At 41.1% G+C, this 15,893-nt stretch overlaps 2 protein-coding genes across 3 annotated transcripts; both read right to left on the reverse strand.

The window, feature by feature from the left end:
• Positions 1-1,580: 1,580 nt before the first annotated feature.
• Positions 1,581-3,878, reverse strand: LOC139346419 (ictacalcin-like). Of its 2 annotated transcripts, none has more exons than XM_070985473.1 (3): positions 3,799-3,878; positions 2,220-2,365; positions 1,581-1,908 (listed from the first exon to the last, which is right to left on the reverse strand). In XM_070985473.1, the coding sequence occupies exons 2-3, from the start codon at positions 2,355-2,357 to the stop codon at positions 1,765-1,767; spliced, it is 282 nt and encodes a 93-aa protein (XP_070841574.1). In that variant the 5' UTR covers positions 2,358-2,365; positions 3,799-3,878; the 3' UTR covers positions 1,581-1,764. The 2 variants fall into 2 exon arrangements, with proteins under 2 accessions (XP_070841574.1, XP_070841573.1); XM_070985472.1 differs by having other exon boundaries at positions 2,220-2,368; positions 3,799-3,869.
• A 3,879-nt stretch (positions 3,879-7,757) lies between these two features.
• Positions 7,758-9,508, reverse strand: LOC139346417 (protein S100-A1-like). The gene is made up of 3 exons (XM_070985471.1): positions 9,385-9,508; positions 8,144-8,289; positions 7,758-8,019 (listed from the first exon to the last, which is right to left on the reverse strand). The coding sequence occupies exons 2-3, from the start codon at positions 8,282-8,284 to the stop codon at positions 7,858-7,860; spliced, it is 303 nt and encodes a 100-aa protein (XP_070841572.1). The 5' UTR covers positions 8,285-8,289; positions 9,385-9,508; the 3' UTR covers positions 7,758-7,857.
• Positions 9,509-15,893: the final 6,385 nt, after the last annotated feature.

The following is a 15,893-nucleotide window of genomic DNA, read 5'->3' on the forward strand; positions in this document are numbered from 1 at the left end:
CAAATTGTTGCTTTAGCTTTCCAGCCTCTCTCTCTCTTTCTTGTTTTCTGTCTATTTCATAAAAACCGATACCAAACACTGATATTATTGTGCTTTGTTTCGTCTTGTCTTCTGCAATCCATCTAAGCAGGGACGGGCGATCATGTGCAATTGAAGTAAGGATTACTAATTTTAAAACAGGGAAGGAAAAGTAATCACGGAAGTCACCTGCTGCTGTGTTTGTTTTGGAATGAAAACTTGCAGGTCGTCAGGCCTCAAGGCACATAATTACTCACCATTGACAAAACGTATGACGTTTACAGAGTATTGATGTTATGCTTATCATGTGATGCTCGTCACCAATATGGATCGTGGACTAAAGTCCACAAAATGAATGTTTTGAAAGCTGCAAGCACAAAAGTATATGGTGAAAGAAGCTGATTTAAATCAGTGTTGGATGAGCAGTGTTAAAGCCTATTTGTAGGCCTATTTGCATTATTGCATGTTGTAATCTATATCTACTTGTGTTGAGTTTAACTATACATGCTGTTCATCACTTCCTATATCTGCTCATCAAGTTAGCCTATTCTGACACACATGGAGTGAAAGGCAGGGTTGCCAGGTCAGACCGCCACTCTCTCACAGGGCTAACACAAGCAGGCGACTGTATTAACAGTCACACCTAAGTTAAGTATTTCCAGTTCATCTAACCTACATATGTTTTAGACTGTGTGAGGGAACTGGGGTACCCAGAATGCCACATTCAGGAAAATATGCACATAAAGACGCCAGCCAGTCAGCTTGAAACCAGCACCTTTGAGCTGTCAGGTGAAAGTACAAACCGCTGAGCCATTGTACTGGCCCCATGCACCACATTTTTAACATTTTTATTCCTTACTGTATATTTTGCATGCAAAACCTAATTTTCCCAAATAATATTACGGGACGCTACATTAAAACTTAAGCTAAAGCAAGACTATATAAAATTCGCCTGACAACACAAACTGTGGTCACAAGCTGCAGCTGCAGAATGATGAGATGTAACGTAACAGTTGCACAAGTGGAGAGGAGTCATAAAGTTAGTGAACTGACTCAGTAGCTGCACTTACTTATACAACAACATGTGACAAGTTCATTAGCTCGTCATTGCTCCCATATGCTACTGGTCATACCAGACCAAGCATGGCTGTAATAGTAAAATGCCTGAGTGTATAGAATTGAATTTTATGAATTTTAGCATTTTATTGTTAAGAGAAAGATTGTTATTTCTTCCTTAAATAAACAGTCTTGCTTTAAATAGTGGGCTTTCATTAATGTTCTTTGTTCCTGCCAGCTCTGTACATGATTTGTGCAACATCAGTGCCATCCTTCCTGTCATAACCTGCAGTTATATTGATCCTTTCCTGAATTTAATCCAGCTGTAAGATTAAAGGCATGAAAGCTTAGTATCAACAGCCGCTTCAAGTGTTTTGGGAAAGCATCTCAAGTATCATAAGCTTACTTAGACCATGGCACTGGCGTGTTTGTACCACCATCCAACATTGTTACAAATACCATATCATGGTTCCCCTGACTGAGCAGTAACACACAAAGTGCTCAAGTTAAGTGTTTCAAAGAAAAAGAACTTTATTTCATTGTGCACTGCAACATATTTTTGTGACTTTGCGGTAATTTAGTAAATAGTAGTAAATATTTATTCCTGTGTCAGGACAAATGTCGTGGGACGCCCTTCTCTTTCACAGGAAGGCAGCTCCCCATGCTGGCCTCAAGGTGGCGCTTGGATCCCTATTTTTTGCCTACGAAGAACTCGTGGCACATCACAGTGAGGCAGAAGATCATCTTGCCAAATTCGGCGAAGTCCACAGTGTTGTCCTGGTTTGAGTCCAGTTCCTTGAAGATTTTGTCCACTGCTGACTTGTCACTGGCTTTCTGCAGATGAGAAAAGTCTTAACAATCAAAAAGACTATACACATGATTTTATTTATTAGGGCATTATTTTAAGCCATTACTGGTAGCTGTGCCATCAGCATCACTCTCACTCGTCATAAAACTGGGAAGACTTGTCACTGGGTGTGCACGCAACCAGAAAGCACTACACACTGTGATGATGCACAAATTCTACTGAGCGCATTCGCCATTCTCCATATAATGCACCGCGACACGTGGACAGTAAGCCAGCGTGTGTCCTGTTGGTTGTGCACGACTGAGACAGACAGAGAGAGAGGTCAGAGGTCGCTCACCCCCAGCAGCTCGGCAAGTTCATTCTGAAGCAGGTCTTTCAGCTCTGCCTTAGTCAGGGTGTGTGGGTTCCCCTCCTTGCCAGCGTATCTACTGAAGCAGTTGATGAGGAGGGCGATCGCCGTATTGATGTCAGACATGATGATAGCTGCTTTGAGAGGACAGAAAGAAAAAAAAGAATTGAATATTGACACATGGAATTTCTCCTCATGTCCCAGCGTTGGTTGCAGTGTCATCAGAGTGTGAAAACTTAAAGACTGAACGGGTTCAGATCAGACTGGCCCAGTTTGTTTCCTTCAGATGACTTCCTGAAGAAGTTGCTGAAGGATGCCTTGTTTGATACTGCTGTGGCTCCATCTAGAGTCAAAGTCTCCCAACTTTTCCTGGTGCGCACTATTACAGATCATGTGGCATTGTGGTCAAATTTGGAATGTTGACAAAGAACAGCATTTATATCCACAATCCGGGGGAATAGTTAGAGGCGAAGAAAAGGGAAGAAGCTTCGGAGGTCATGTCTGAGAGGAGTGCAGGCCCTGTTTGGTAAAACTGGACTTAAACAGAAACTTTAAGACATGATATTCTGGTCATAAGTCTGCTTCACTTTTGTGCCAGTGTCGGCCAGTTGTGTTTTCCTCCTGCTACAGTTGAAGTGGCTAATTTATTCATGTTCTGCAGCTGTTGAGAAAAACATATATAACAGTATACATTTAACAACAAAATATACACATAAGGGATTCATTAAGCAACAAGCAGTGGCTGACATCATTTCTTTTGTCTCTGTTTTTCTGCAGGTTTTTCCATGGAGCTGGAGATAAAAATAAACCCTGGGTTTCCACCGGGGCCCAGCCACTCTTATTTTCCCCCGTCACTGCTCTCTAACGCAGCATCTCTGCCGAGTGACACAGGACATTGTTATGGCAACAGCTTGATCTCTCCAGGTAACTCGGTTGAATTAGGCAAAGAAGCAGGTCAAGACTTGATTTAAGTCCCAGTAGTGATGTCTGAAGTCTGCTCTCTCCGCTGCATGTCTGAAAAGTGTTTTTTTCCGCTCACTCCATAAACCCAAGAGAGTCAGTTCTGGTTGCATTCTGACTCACATGGTGCTGCTCCCTCTCTGGGGTGTGGAAGTGGAGGAAACTGTGGCAGCAGAGGTTTTGTAAACAGATGGGAATTGTGGAGGTATAGAGCACAAAACGAGTAGCATATTATTCTTCCGATGTTTAATTGAGTTTTTCTGAAAAGTAAGAATGAAAACCGGACGCTAACTTTTGGACGTATGATGCATCAGTCGGAGGAAATTCCATGCTAAAGTTTGCCAAATCGCTGGCATCAGAGCCAAATGTGCGATGTCTCTCGCAACTTTTAGTTTCACAAGCAGTGACGGGAAGTCACACTTGGCTCAAAAAGCACCAACTGCAACAGAGCTGCTCACTTTGCAGTTGTATGTTACACAAGTCAAAGTCACTGAAACGGCATTAAAGTTGTTGCATTCACTGGAATTTGCTGTTGGATAAAGTTTTGACTGTCTTTAAGCCAGTAAACGAAATAACAAACAAAGCATTGTTTAGATTTTCTACTCACCGAAGCTGATTTGTGGAGATTTCAGGAGATTAGAGAGTGAAAGTCAGCCTTAGACGAGCTGCAGTGATGGTAAAATGGATGCAAAAGATGCTTTATACACCACCACACCCTTTATCCCTCCCTCCATAATGCTCCTTTCATCTCCAACCACTCCTACTTCTCCCCCCGTGCTTTGTTGCTTTTTTCATTTCCCAAGTTATTCTTTAAGAAACACTGGGTCCATGTATTGTTTAGAAAATCATCAGAAACAGCTGGTGATTATTCACACTGGTTGTTAGGGAATCCGCTATGACTCATTTTACACTGCATGTCCACAACAGTGTATTGTGTGTGCACTGAAGCAAATATAGTGGGTGTCTGCATTTAGGATGTTCAAAATCCTAAATTGTAAAGCAGAATGTTGATAAAAAAAAAAAAAAGCATCGTTCATCACTAATATGTTTCTCATGTTTTGAGCTTATGATTGCATTTGAACCTGCAATTACTGCTATTAAGACATCATGAGACATGTAGAAGAAGGGCAGCTGTGTGCTGTGTTTTTAAGACCAAGCAAAGCAAAAACAAAGCAAAAAGCGGATGTTTTGCTCTGCTTCATGCTTCATGCTTGTTACATGTACAATTTGAGCCAGTTTAGTCATGCAAGTGCATTTTTTTGTTTGCTTTTGGATGGAATGCATTAGAAGAGTTTGGATTTTTATGTTTATTGTTCATTCGATTGCTTTTCTGTTAGCAGTAGAGGAAACTGTTTAAAGGGTGTATTTTGGAGAAACATTTGAAACTGTATGTATCTGCATTTCCCTGGTTTATTGAGGAGAGACGATGATGTCTTGCAGGCTGATGAAGGAAGGGATACGGTGATTACTATGTGAACTGAATCACTTTTTGTTATGATGTAGCCAGATACAGCTGCTCCATTTAGAGCTCACGTTGTTAGAAAAGAAAATTCACAGTTTGTGTAATACACTTCAGCCTGGCCCCTAGCAAAAAACAAATCTCAAGACTTGATGAAGGGCTCAAGGTGCAAATGTTGGAACTGTTTTACAACTTTTTCAGACGTTCTTTTGTCCCCAAAGAACTAACTCGAATCATCATGTTTGCATATAACCCAACTTTATCCTCACTGTTTCACGTTACAGGTTCGTCATTCTGTGCATGCTTCTGTGCAACAAATACATTTTGACCATTTCTCCGACTTTTTTGATGATGAAGACCACATGTGATGAGACTTCAGCTGCGATGCCCTTCTTGAAAAGACTAAAGCAATGAACAGCTCTGCATAATTGAAGTTAAATGTGCATTTTTCTATCCAATTGTGTATCAGAGGACACCTTAATTGCATATTGTACTAGCTCATTTCTGGTGGGGTTGTTTTTGTATATAATTGACTTTTTTCTATTTTTATTTACTTGTTTGAAATGCATGTGACTCTAAAATGAAAACATTGGGTGCAGTGACTCACTGTGCGTTGATTGTTATGGTCCTGAGTGGGTCCTCTCTTCTTTGCAATTTTGTGGTGGAGGCTGTGACTCAGAGTCATGTCCCTGAAGCTCATGACTCATGCTGCAGAGACCAGAAATCAGGGACATGAAAATCAACACTGTGGCAACTGTGTCTGTGTGTGTGTGTGGTCTCTTTTATGACTTGATATCAAAGGTCTTTTCTTGTCTCTCAACTTTGATCAGGGTATAATTGTTTTGGTCTCTAATTAACAACTTCAGTCGGCGTCGAGTAAAGTACAGATCAGGAGTTAGAAGTCGAAGTCACTGTCACATGAATTGACCAACATTCATTTATTCTACAGCTGAATTTATGGTGCAAACCCGCTCTGAGTCCTCGTTCACTCAGTGGAACACATTAGTCAAACTCTTTTTCCTGTCTTCTTCCTTCTCCATTTTACTCACTCAGATCTACCAAATTGGGGAGTATCCATGGAAACCACATTCTGTATTACATCCAGCTGTGATTCATGAGACATTTTTTTGCAGTACAGCTGGAGCAGTTTTAATAACTTACCAAAAGCGCATGTCCAGCATTGTGACTGCACTTATACTCTTGTGCCATCTAGTGGAAAAGAAAGCATATTTTCTTTTCTTCAGCGTTCACTTGCAGCTTGCAGCCAGGTCTCTTTGTCAAAGCACTGTGAGGACGAGCCAGGATGGGATCCCACGAAGAAAACAATACCCAGTCTGACTTTGAACAGTTGCATGGTGGGGTAAAAAAAAAATAAAATGAATAAAACTGAGGACATAACCAGCAAGGCGCTGGCTCTCGTTTAAGTGACTGCATAAAGGGAACAAACAAACACAGACATGAAGCTCTGGAACATTTTTACAAACTGCATCATTGGCTGGAACAAGATCACAATAGTCTGATTTCAGTTCCAGTGGCAGCAGCTACAAAGCGGATGCTGGGAGGGTCGGCAGGTTCAGAACATTGTTGATATTGTTTACCAAATGAAACCGTCCACAGAGGGGGGCTGTTCTGCCTGCGCGTGTCTCCAAGAAATGTTTGCCTGCTTCCTGAACAATACACACCTTCACTGCGAATCAATTGAGAAATCAGATAACTGTGAGTATGCAGGATTGTGAGAAACTTCATTATCTCAGCATTAGTAAGTGTCTGTATGAAAGGAGCAAGTGTTGGCTCGTTCACTGACCTCCCAGATCTGATCTGTTGCTTCATGCTTCGAGACATTTTTTCATCTTCACAAATGATGATTGTACTGTGGGAAGCCACATGATACACACACACACACACACACACACACACACACACACACACACACACACACACACACACACACACGCACACACACACAGCATGTATGGCAGCTAATGCTCCTTTTACCTGAAACTACATCAACTGCACAAGAGTGATATTGAGGAAACAGTCGGCAATGTGGGAATTCCCGGCCGTAAACTCAGCTGTGGGTCACATGGGTGTGGCGCTTGTGTAAACTGAAGGGTGAATCCAACTCTAGCCACACACACACACACATAGCCACACACACATAGCCACACACACACCCTCAGAGTGTTGTAACCAAGCAACCTGAGTGTTTGCCCTGTTACCATGAACACTGGTAGGCCACGAGGCGGGCCCTGCCCAAGGAGGTGTATGCAAGGGCGAAGACACTCTTGAGACTGTTTTGCCCTGTGATTAGCCTTCCAGGCAGGCTTACTTCACTGGGATTGGCCGATTCTATCAGCAGCTGTTACCCAAACCCTAAACTGCAGAAATCCTAACATAACCATATATGACTCAAACATTTATTTGGTAGTATGTCAGTGCTAGCACACAGCTGTGCTGCCTGGGAGACTCAATTTCAGAGCAAAAAGGAAAAAAAGTGGGGTGTGTCAGGAGGATGGGGCTATCCTGTTCAGCCTCTCTGATGTAATCCAACTTTGACCAGAACACAATGAAAGGAATTCGGTGAGAAAAACAGTGGCATGCTGATCCGCTGTGCCCTGCGACTCAGGCCCTCCACGTTTCATCACAGTGCCCGTGGCCATCAACTTTAATAGAATAAAACAAACATTACGCAGTTATAAAGCACCCGATCGCTGAATTTATCCGTTCATGAAGGCTTCGCAATCCAGTGAGAGTTGCAACATCGGCTTCGCAGAAAGGTGTGCTCACGCTAATAACATTCTGCAGATTCCTCAGCACAGCGATAAGAAGGATTTTATCAAACAGAGAGGGAGAGGCTCGTCTGCCCTTTCACACTCAGGGAAGCATAAAATACAGGTGGGAATTACATCATCACACCTAATGTTGCTAGTGCAGTTGCCAAGGGAGTCAGTACACTTTGATCCCTGGAATGAGTTTAACTAGGGCATGGGATTAGCACAAACCAATGGCTGGAAAGTAGCTATAATTTGGTTCTTTGTGTCCATTTTCAATATGACACATGACACATGTGTGCATACACATACACAATAACCACCAGAGACAACAGATTTGAAATTTGTTAGTGTATTTAATGGACAAAAAAAAAACAACAACATTTAGAAATTGAAATGCTTTTTGGTTTCTTCTAGTCTCCTCTGCTGTCCTCTTTTACTTCTTTGCCATCTTCTTCATGTGCATCTGATAGCACTGCTCACAGGCAATGGAAAGTCCAACAACCAGAGACACAAATTCCTCAAAGTCCACCTGGCCGTCGCCGTTGGTATCCAGGTCCTTCATGATTTTGTCTATAGCAGCAGGGTCCTTCTGAGACTGAGTTAAAGAAGGGGTGTGAGGCATCAGCAAGAAAACTTTGGCTTATACTGTATTATGTGATGAGTGATGTTATAATTCTGGACACTGTGATTTTCGACTTGACATGTTGGTCCCGTCTCACCTTCAGGAAGTTGGACAGCTCATTCTCCATCAACTCTCGGAGCTCTCGCCGGCTGAGCGTGCCGCTCCGGCCGTCCTTGGAAGCGTACTTGTGGAACACCTTGATGAGTGACTCCATGGCTCCCTCCAGTTCTGAAGGCATGATTGCTGAATAGAGAAGATATTACTGATCAATGACAGTCCACTGGACAATTTTACAGCAAGACCTAAGCAAACTTTAATGAAAAAATGGAAAAAAAAATTGTGTTACTTGATGCTCTTGTGCAAGAGCATGTTCTATTGATGACCTTATCTCAGGATTTGGGGGTGAGGAGCTGATCCTCTCAATGCAAAAGGTAGCCTTTTCTTGCATGAAACAAATGCTGACATATCAACATCTGACTGTTTGTAGGATTGTAGGATGACTTGAGCCCAGAGAGGGGGAAGCAGCGCTTTGCTCATTGCTCTCACACTCTTCCCACTGATGAGTAACACTCATGAGAAGGGACAGAAGTCTGTCATTAGGGTGTTAGAGAAAGACGCCGAAGAAAACAGAACAAAACTGAAACCGTTCTGAACACACTGTGCCTCGTCGCTGCAGAGTTGCAACAGTTAAAAAAGAAGTGGGAGGGGGCACAGGGGTTGTGTTTTTTGTATAAGAGGGAATGGAAAAGTTAAGCTGCATGAGGGAAAAAAAAAGGCCCAAAATGGTGGAATTTGATGCTGCAAATGAGAGAGGACACTATGGCAGCAGAGCACATGCATGTGTGTACATGCCCACAGTGCAACCACACCCTTGAGGAACCTATAGACTATATGGACTCAACTGTGCTCACAGTACAGGAAAGGGAATGTGTACAATGTGAAAAACTGGAGAAAATTGGAGTTTTTGGAGTGTTTCCTGTGTTGCCCAAACGTCCAAATCTTCATATAATGATTGAACAGAGTCAGGCCTTGTAGGTAAAAGTGTGTGATTTCAAAGCTTATAATAGAAAGTCAAAGCTATAAAACAATCATATGAATACAACCCACTGCGTAATTCTTCAGAAGACGTGCGTAAAAATACTAAACAGCATAAGAACTTTCCGTCAGACAGGCTAAAAAGAAGCGTTAACCAGTAACTTTTCTCTCTTTGACTGGAAGATAAGAGTAAATAAGGCTGAACGATCCTTCCACACCCAGCCGGCTGTGCCTGCAGGCTGTTTCAGGCTTCATGAATTAAGTCAAGTCAAGTTAAACACGAGCAGCACCGTTATGTCTTACCGTGTGTAGGGCTGGGACGTGGTCGGCCGAGGAGAAGTGGGAATGTTCAGAAGTAGTGGAATGAGTGCGGCAGGGATTTTATAGGCAGGCGCCGCCCTGGCTGCTGTGCGCTATGAGTCAAGCTGTGATCTGGATCTGGACCGTGGACCCTGACGCCTGGATGCGCGTCTGGACGGACGGCGAGGGGCGGGTACGCCACAGTTTAACATCAGGGACTAACTTTCAGTTCTTCTTCACTGAAGTTATCCAGCAAGGAAATGAATAAACAAACCACCATAGGTTTTTTACTGTAACAATAATAACGGTAGAAGCAATCATTAGAATAAATAATAGTATAAAACAATGCATTAAAATTTAAACAGGTTTCTATTGCTCTAAAAAGCTGACTTATCTTAATGAGTATCGGCTATAACATGATTAATAATCGATTAATCTTACAAATGGTATGTTCTTGTGTGCTATAATTTGATGTCCTTACTCTCTTTTGTATGCAAAGCGCCATGTTAGCAGAGCACGTGATTTCTGTCTTTCTGAGCTGATGAAGTTTATCATTATAAACCACAAGCCTTATAATGCTCAATGACATCATTACAGGTAAGAAACAGAGGGTAGAGGATTTAATGCAAACACAGAAGAGAGCCTGCTGGACTACTGAGTCAGCTCAGTGTATTCAGTAGCAAAGCCAATCAGTAGCAAGATCAATTAGATGCATAGTCCCTCAGTGACTGAGTGACTGGCGACACCAGTGATTGGATGACGGCTAAATCAGCAAAAAATCAGTTAAACTTTTTATGATGTTGCTATGAGATCCTTACATACTGTAGGGTGCATTAGTTTCCAGTGTTGTCTTCCACAGAGTTGCTTTATAGGGACTGCTTTGGTGCGGCTGTATCTATGTTTATAATTGTACAAAACAAACCAACCAATTACATGTCAGCACATCCTCCCCATTATGAAAAGTTTTACTTTTTTTGAGTGACTTTATATTTCTACTCTGCTAAAATTAACAGGCAAACATTACACTTTTTATTCCACCATGTTCATTTGTCAACTTCAGTTTATTGTTAGGCCTACTGCAATCAACAATTCAATGATGACATCATTTTATCTGGGCCATTGTGCAAAAGAAGTACTTTTACTTTTGGTACTATATGGGTAATCTGCAGCTAATACTTTTGTATTTTAACAGAAGTAACATTTTAAATGCATGACTTTTACTTCTAATAGAGTATTTCTGAACCACAGTATTGCTATTTCACTGAAGTCAAAGATCTGAGCACTTCTGCCAGTGGACTGTTCAGTTCCCTGTGCTTTAATAAATGAATAATGAGCCCTCTTGTGGTCGAACATGGTATCACAAACTGACGCTGCCTCGTCTTGGGAGGCTGGTCATGTGTGTCAAAATAATCATTTTCATATGAGTAAGACAGGTTTGCTTTTGCTCTTCTTAAATGAGTCTTATTCTCATTTCATGCTCATTGTGTTACTGAGAGGTGGATGATTAGAAAAATGGTGAATGTGGCGTATAGCAGTGGTGGAAGAGGTATCCAAATCCTTTAAGTAGCAATACTGTTGTGTGTGTGAGCACACTAGACCAGAAAGGAGAAACTCAGAGTGACGGCAACAGAGATAACAGGAGAGCAGGCTGGTATGAAACACAAAAAGGTTTAATAATAAAAAGTGTCCACAAAAAGGGGAGCAACAAAAGGCGAGAGCAAAAAACACTCTGAATAATAACTAAAGGTGTCCTCCACAACAGGAATCAACTAAAAGCAAGAGTAGAAAACACTCTGAACAGGATGAGCTCCAACTCCTCTCACAGGCAGGCTGGGCTGGGCAGAGGGCTTACAGGCAGGTAAGACTCCTGAAAAAAAAAGGAAACAACACACAGGTGAGTGGAAGGTAAGGCAAGGCAAAATGACCGATTCAGGCAGAGGAACGGACGGACTGTGGGAAGCAGACAATCCGACGAATACTGGGAGACTCAGCCGGGTTTAAATACAACTGCTGATTGTCTGTGAATGAGGTGATGGTTTGCAGGTGTGAGAGGAGGCGGGGCTGGAGGAGCTGAGTGACAGGTGTAGTCACAGCGCGGACCTTGACAAACAAAGGGAGACAGACAAGACACAAGAGGGCAGGGAAACACAGGGAAAACACAAGGAACTGGTGCAGCCTGACAAATACTGCAATATGAAAATACTCATTCTAAAAAAAAAAAAAAGACATGCAAAAAGTAGGATATTATCAGTAAAACTGACTTAAAACATCAAAGTAGTTATGATGAAGAATAGGCCTTGTTATTCACTATAATGTTTGATTATTATTACTGCAATAATGTACAAGGTTCATGTTAATGTCCTGTCTGGTAAAAGTGGAGTTAACTCCAACTCATTTATACATTTATAACGCTGTGTTGTACTTCTGAAAACTTCGGTTTGATAAGACAAGACAGATTTCTCTTTGATTCCGTGTCTGTAAAAACAAACCTTAACTCGTGTGAGTCATGTAATTGCACATGCATATTTGTACATAAAGGCCCGTTCCGCATTCCTTCTTTTTGACAAGGTTCTGATTGAGAGTGAAGGTGAGGTCTGATCTTCGTGATATTTGTTTCAGCTCCAACGTGGAACACTTTTGAGTTACTTGTACTCAAATTGAGTATTTGCATTTTATGCTTTATTCTTCTGCTGCACTAAACTTCAGAGGGACATGTACTCCTCTACATTTATCTGACAGACACACATGAACTTACACACAAAACATATGATCAATTGATTGGAAAATGAAACAACCCAACAGTATATAAAGGGAGAATTAACCCAAACTCAACCAGCCACAACAGCAAAAGTATGTTTACATGTTAATGAAGCAACAGTAATAATTCAGTAATGTAATATAGTCAATAATATGACGTTCTGGGGTCATTTTCTAGGATGAGGTCTCTTGCCTTTTCTACTTTATTTTGCTCTTAACATGTCTATGCTCTTAAGTAAAATTTTGAAAGCAGTACTTTTACTTGTAATGGAATATTTTCATAGCATAATACTCCGTTTCATAACTTGAATGAAGTTACAGTACTTCTTCCACCATTGGCAAACTGCTGTCAGGAGTCTTGCGTGTTTAGTAACAACCTAGTGCATGTTTCTTCAAAGTGTTCTTTGAATAAACATGCTCATTATGCTCCTGGCATTTGTATGGTTAAATAATTTGGTCTCTTTGTGTCGCCGTCATCCACATAACTGGGTTGGACCACTGGACTGACGGGTTTGAGCTAAACTTTTTCTTTTTTTTTGCACTCCGTGCACAGTGCTTTCTTCTTTGAGTTTCTACATGCAGTCTATGATTTGATATAAAATCAATGCAACTTGTACCACAAATGGCTTCCTTTTTATCTGTCTGCTGTGCCTCGGCTGGATTTACCCCATGTGTCATCATTAATCACGTTCTAGTGATGTGTTGTGCTCGCCATCTATTGTTCATCAAACCATAAACACGAATAGAATACACAACATTATTGAGCAACTGCTGAGATTCTCCCTGAGACCTCTTGTTGATGTAGTGTTATGCGCACACAGTCTGACTGCCTATCTTTGCACTCTCACTCACTTTATCACTTCATGCGGACAAACATTTTGATCCATCTAGAAATATGGTTCCAAATTGTAGCTACACCTGAACTGATGAATGCTAACATGCAGGTACATCTGCAACCACATATACCGACATAGATTTGTAACATTCAGGTACCCCCACCCTGCTGGAGAGGACTAACACTGGATATGTAATACTCTGCTTTCCCTCAATAACTTGTTTAGTGCATTCTGATATTAGGAAAGCATTGAAATCTTTAATTAAAGTAATAAAAGTAACATTCACCTGCCTGTTGTAGAAATTTGTGCACTAAATGACTGTTTAGTAGGCCGCGGTATCAGGGTTTCTCAATACTTTTCCAACCCACAAATACTTGTGGGACAGGGTGCCTCAAACGGCACGATGGGAGTGTCTCCTTTATTTAAGCCCACGCGGGCAGTCTTCTCCTCACTCCGCTCATCTCTGGAATCCAGGTAGGAACTATTTGTTTTTGCATATTTGCACTTCTGGTTACATGCTAAACTGCATTTGGTTGTCTCTGTGCTGCACTCTAACGATGACAGTAAAGTTGAATCTAATCTAACGTACCAGGGTGGAATGAAATGAGCATATATGCATACAGGCATTACTTTTGTTTCTTCAGTAAACTTCATACCCGTTTTGCTGCAATTAAATAGCGTAACTCTTCAAGAATTAAACTCAAAGTCTTGCACTTGAAGAACTACTGCCGATGTTAAACTAATGCCAGCAGGGTTTTGATAAATACCTTTAATTGCATGTTTTGTGATTACAGGTACTTGTTTCATCGAGGCCTTCTTACCTCTTGACAAGTATGTAAAAATCTTACATCCAATTCAGTCAGTCTGCATTCCTGTTCTTCTTCCTCTTCCTGTTATTATTATAATAATATAATGCAGATTATCATTGTTGCTGTTACTGATGTTTGGAATATCTGTCTAGATCTCTACACCCTGAAGATAGACATGGATTTCACTGGTTTGGAAATTGCTGTGGTTGCAATGTTCAAAGTCTTTGATGAAAAAAAAGGGTCCAATGGAAAACTGAGCAAACAACAGTTTTTGGACCTTCTGAAGGAGCAACTGCCTCATTTTCCCATGGTAAGGAGAATCATTGTACTTTGTGTGAACACTGCAAGCAGCTACAATAACAGATTTACCTTCTAATCAAAATTACCAAGAGAGTTGCAGATCTACAGAACATGCCACTGATTCTAAAGTTATGTACAAAATGTTTAAAAACAGTATTATAAAGAGAAAAAAGAGCAAAAGGACAAGTGTGCAAAAACGACTAATACATGCAATATATGTCTGATAAAAATCCAGATGGTAGTGCAGTCGTGTGATCACCTGTCACACAAATTTGAGCTGTGGTTTGATGTTAGGGTGAAAGTTCAGAATAATTTCCTAAAACGTTCTTTATGACAGAGGAGCTGAAAGAGTCTGCTTATTGCTCATGACTCAAATAAATGACTCAGTTAATTCTTTATATAATATGACAGAGGCACAGCGGGTTAGTATATTTCCTTTTTTTGTGAGAAAGCAGCAGATGATTTCAGGAAACAACTGCATGCACTTATATTCATATTCCATCCATGCAGAAAGAAGACAGCGATATTTTTGCCCAAGTGGACATGAACAGCGACGGGTCTGTGGACTTCAAGGAGTTCAGCTTACTCGTCTCCTCAGTGGCCTATGGATGCTATAGCACCCTTGAAAAGGCCAGCCAACAGCAGCAGCAAAGATAAATGTGTAAAACCGCTGACATAAAGTGATTACCATGTGACATATGGCTTCATATCACAATAATAAAAGTTTTTTCTTCCAATCTTGCTTGTTTCTCTGTTATTTTTAAAAAAAATTAAGTTTGTGGAAGAAACTGATAAAGAAAAGCTTTTTAGATTGTCCTTTCTGAGCACAACCTATGTTAAACTGAAGACTTTTAACACATTTTAATGCCATATAGAATGCAATTTAAAACCTTTTTCACAATCATGCCGGCTACAGTATGAAAATATAATGGAAAGCCAGCAGGAATGACATGTCCTGGGATAATTATAATATCACTTTTTTCAGTACTGCCCAGCAGATTATAGTGTCACAATGAGAGCAGAGCAGGTGGACTCAAATGGTGGAAATGGCAGGTAGACATGATCAAATGCTGAACTCTTTATTAAAAAAATAACAAAAGTGAGGCACAGGAGCAGGTAAATAAAGCAAATGGCTCGAGAGAGACTGAACTGAAACTGCACTGAGATACAAAGCTAATGAGGTGAGGAGGTGCAGGCGGAGAGATGGGTGGAGAAGGACAGGGAGGGGAATGAGGTGAACGAAACAGCAGATTAGGGAGGAGCTGATTGGCTGGGGAGCACACAGGGAACGGGGCAGGACTAATGTGGTTTATTTTAGGACAGGGAAGGTGTGGAGGTAAAAACAGGCTTGGGAGGAGCACAGGAGGGAAACAGGGTGCAAACAAAAACCCATAAAACAAAAAAAAAAAACAACAGGTGGTACTGTGAGATGCCATGACATGTTACAACAGTTCTCTAATTATTTAAATGCAACCTGGACCCATAAGTGTCTAGATGAAACCAGTACAATATGACTAATTAATTTATATTCAAGGCAACAAAACACATTTAAGGCTTTTGCAAAAGAAATCTCTAGGACTTTTCATTGCCTTCCAGGTCGTTGTCTAGAAAACTGAACTCAATGATTTTCAAGACTTTTCCAGACTTGCAGGGACAAAGCAGTTTTCCACTAACAACCAGCGGCACAACCTTTTGCTAAAAGCATAGAGGTTGTACTGTTTTCATTCAAGAATCAACTCCTGATAATGCTTGTTACTGTTTTTACTCTCCCTCCCTCAAACCTGAGTCCCTGACAGCGACAGCAGCAACA

The sequence above is a fragment of the Chaetodon trifascialis genome, chromosome 17 (assembly GCF_039877785.1).
Source record: "Chaetodon trifascialis isolate fChaTrf1 chromosome 17, fChaTrf1.hap1, whole genome shotgun sequence".
NCBI classification, from domain to species: Eukaryota; Metazoa; Chordata; class Actinopteri; order Chaetodontiformes; family Chaetodontidae; genus Chaetodon; species Chaetodon trifascialis.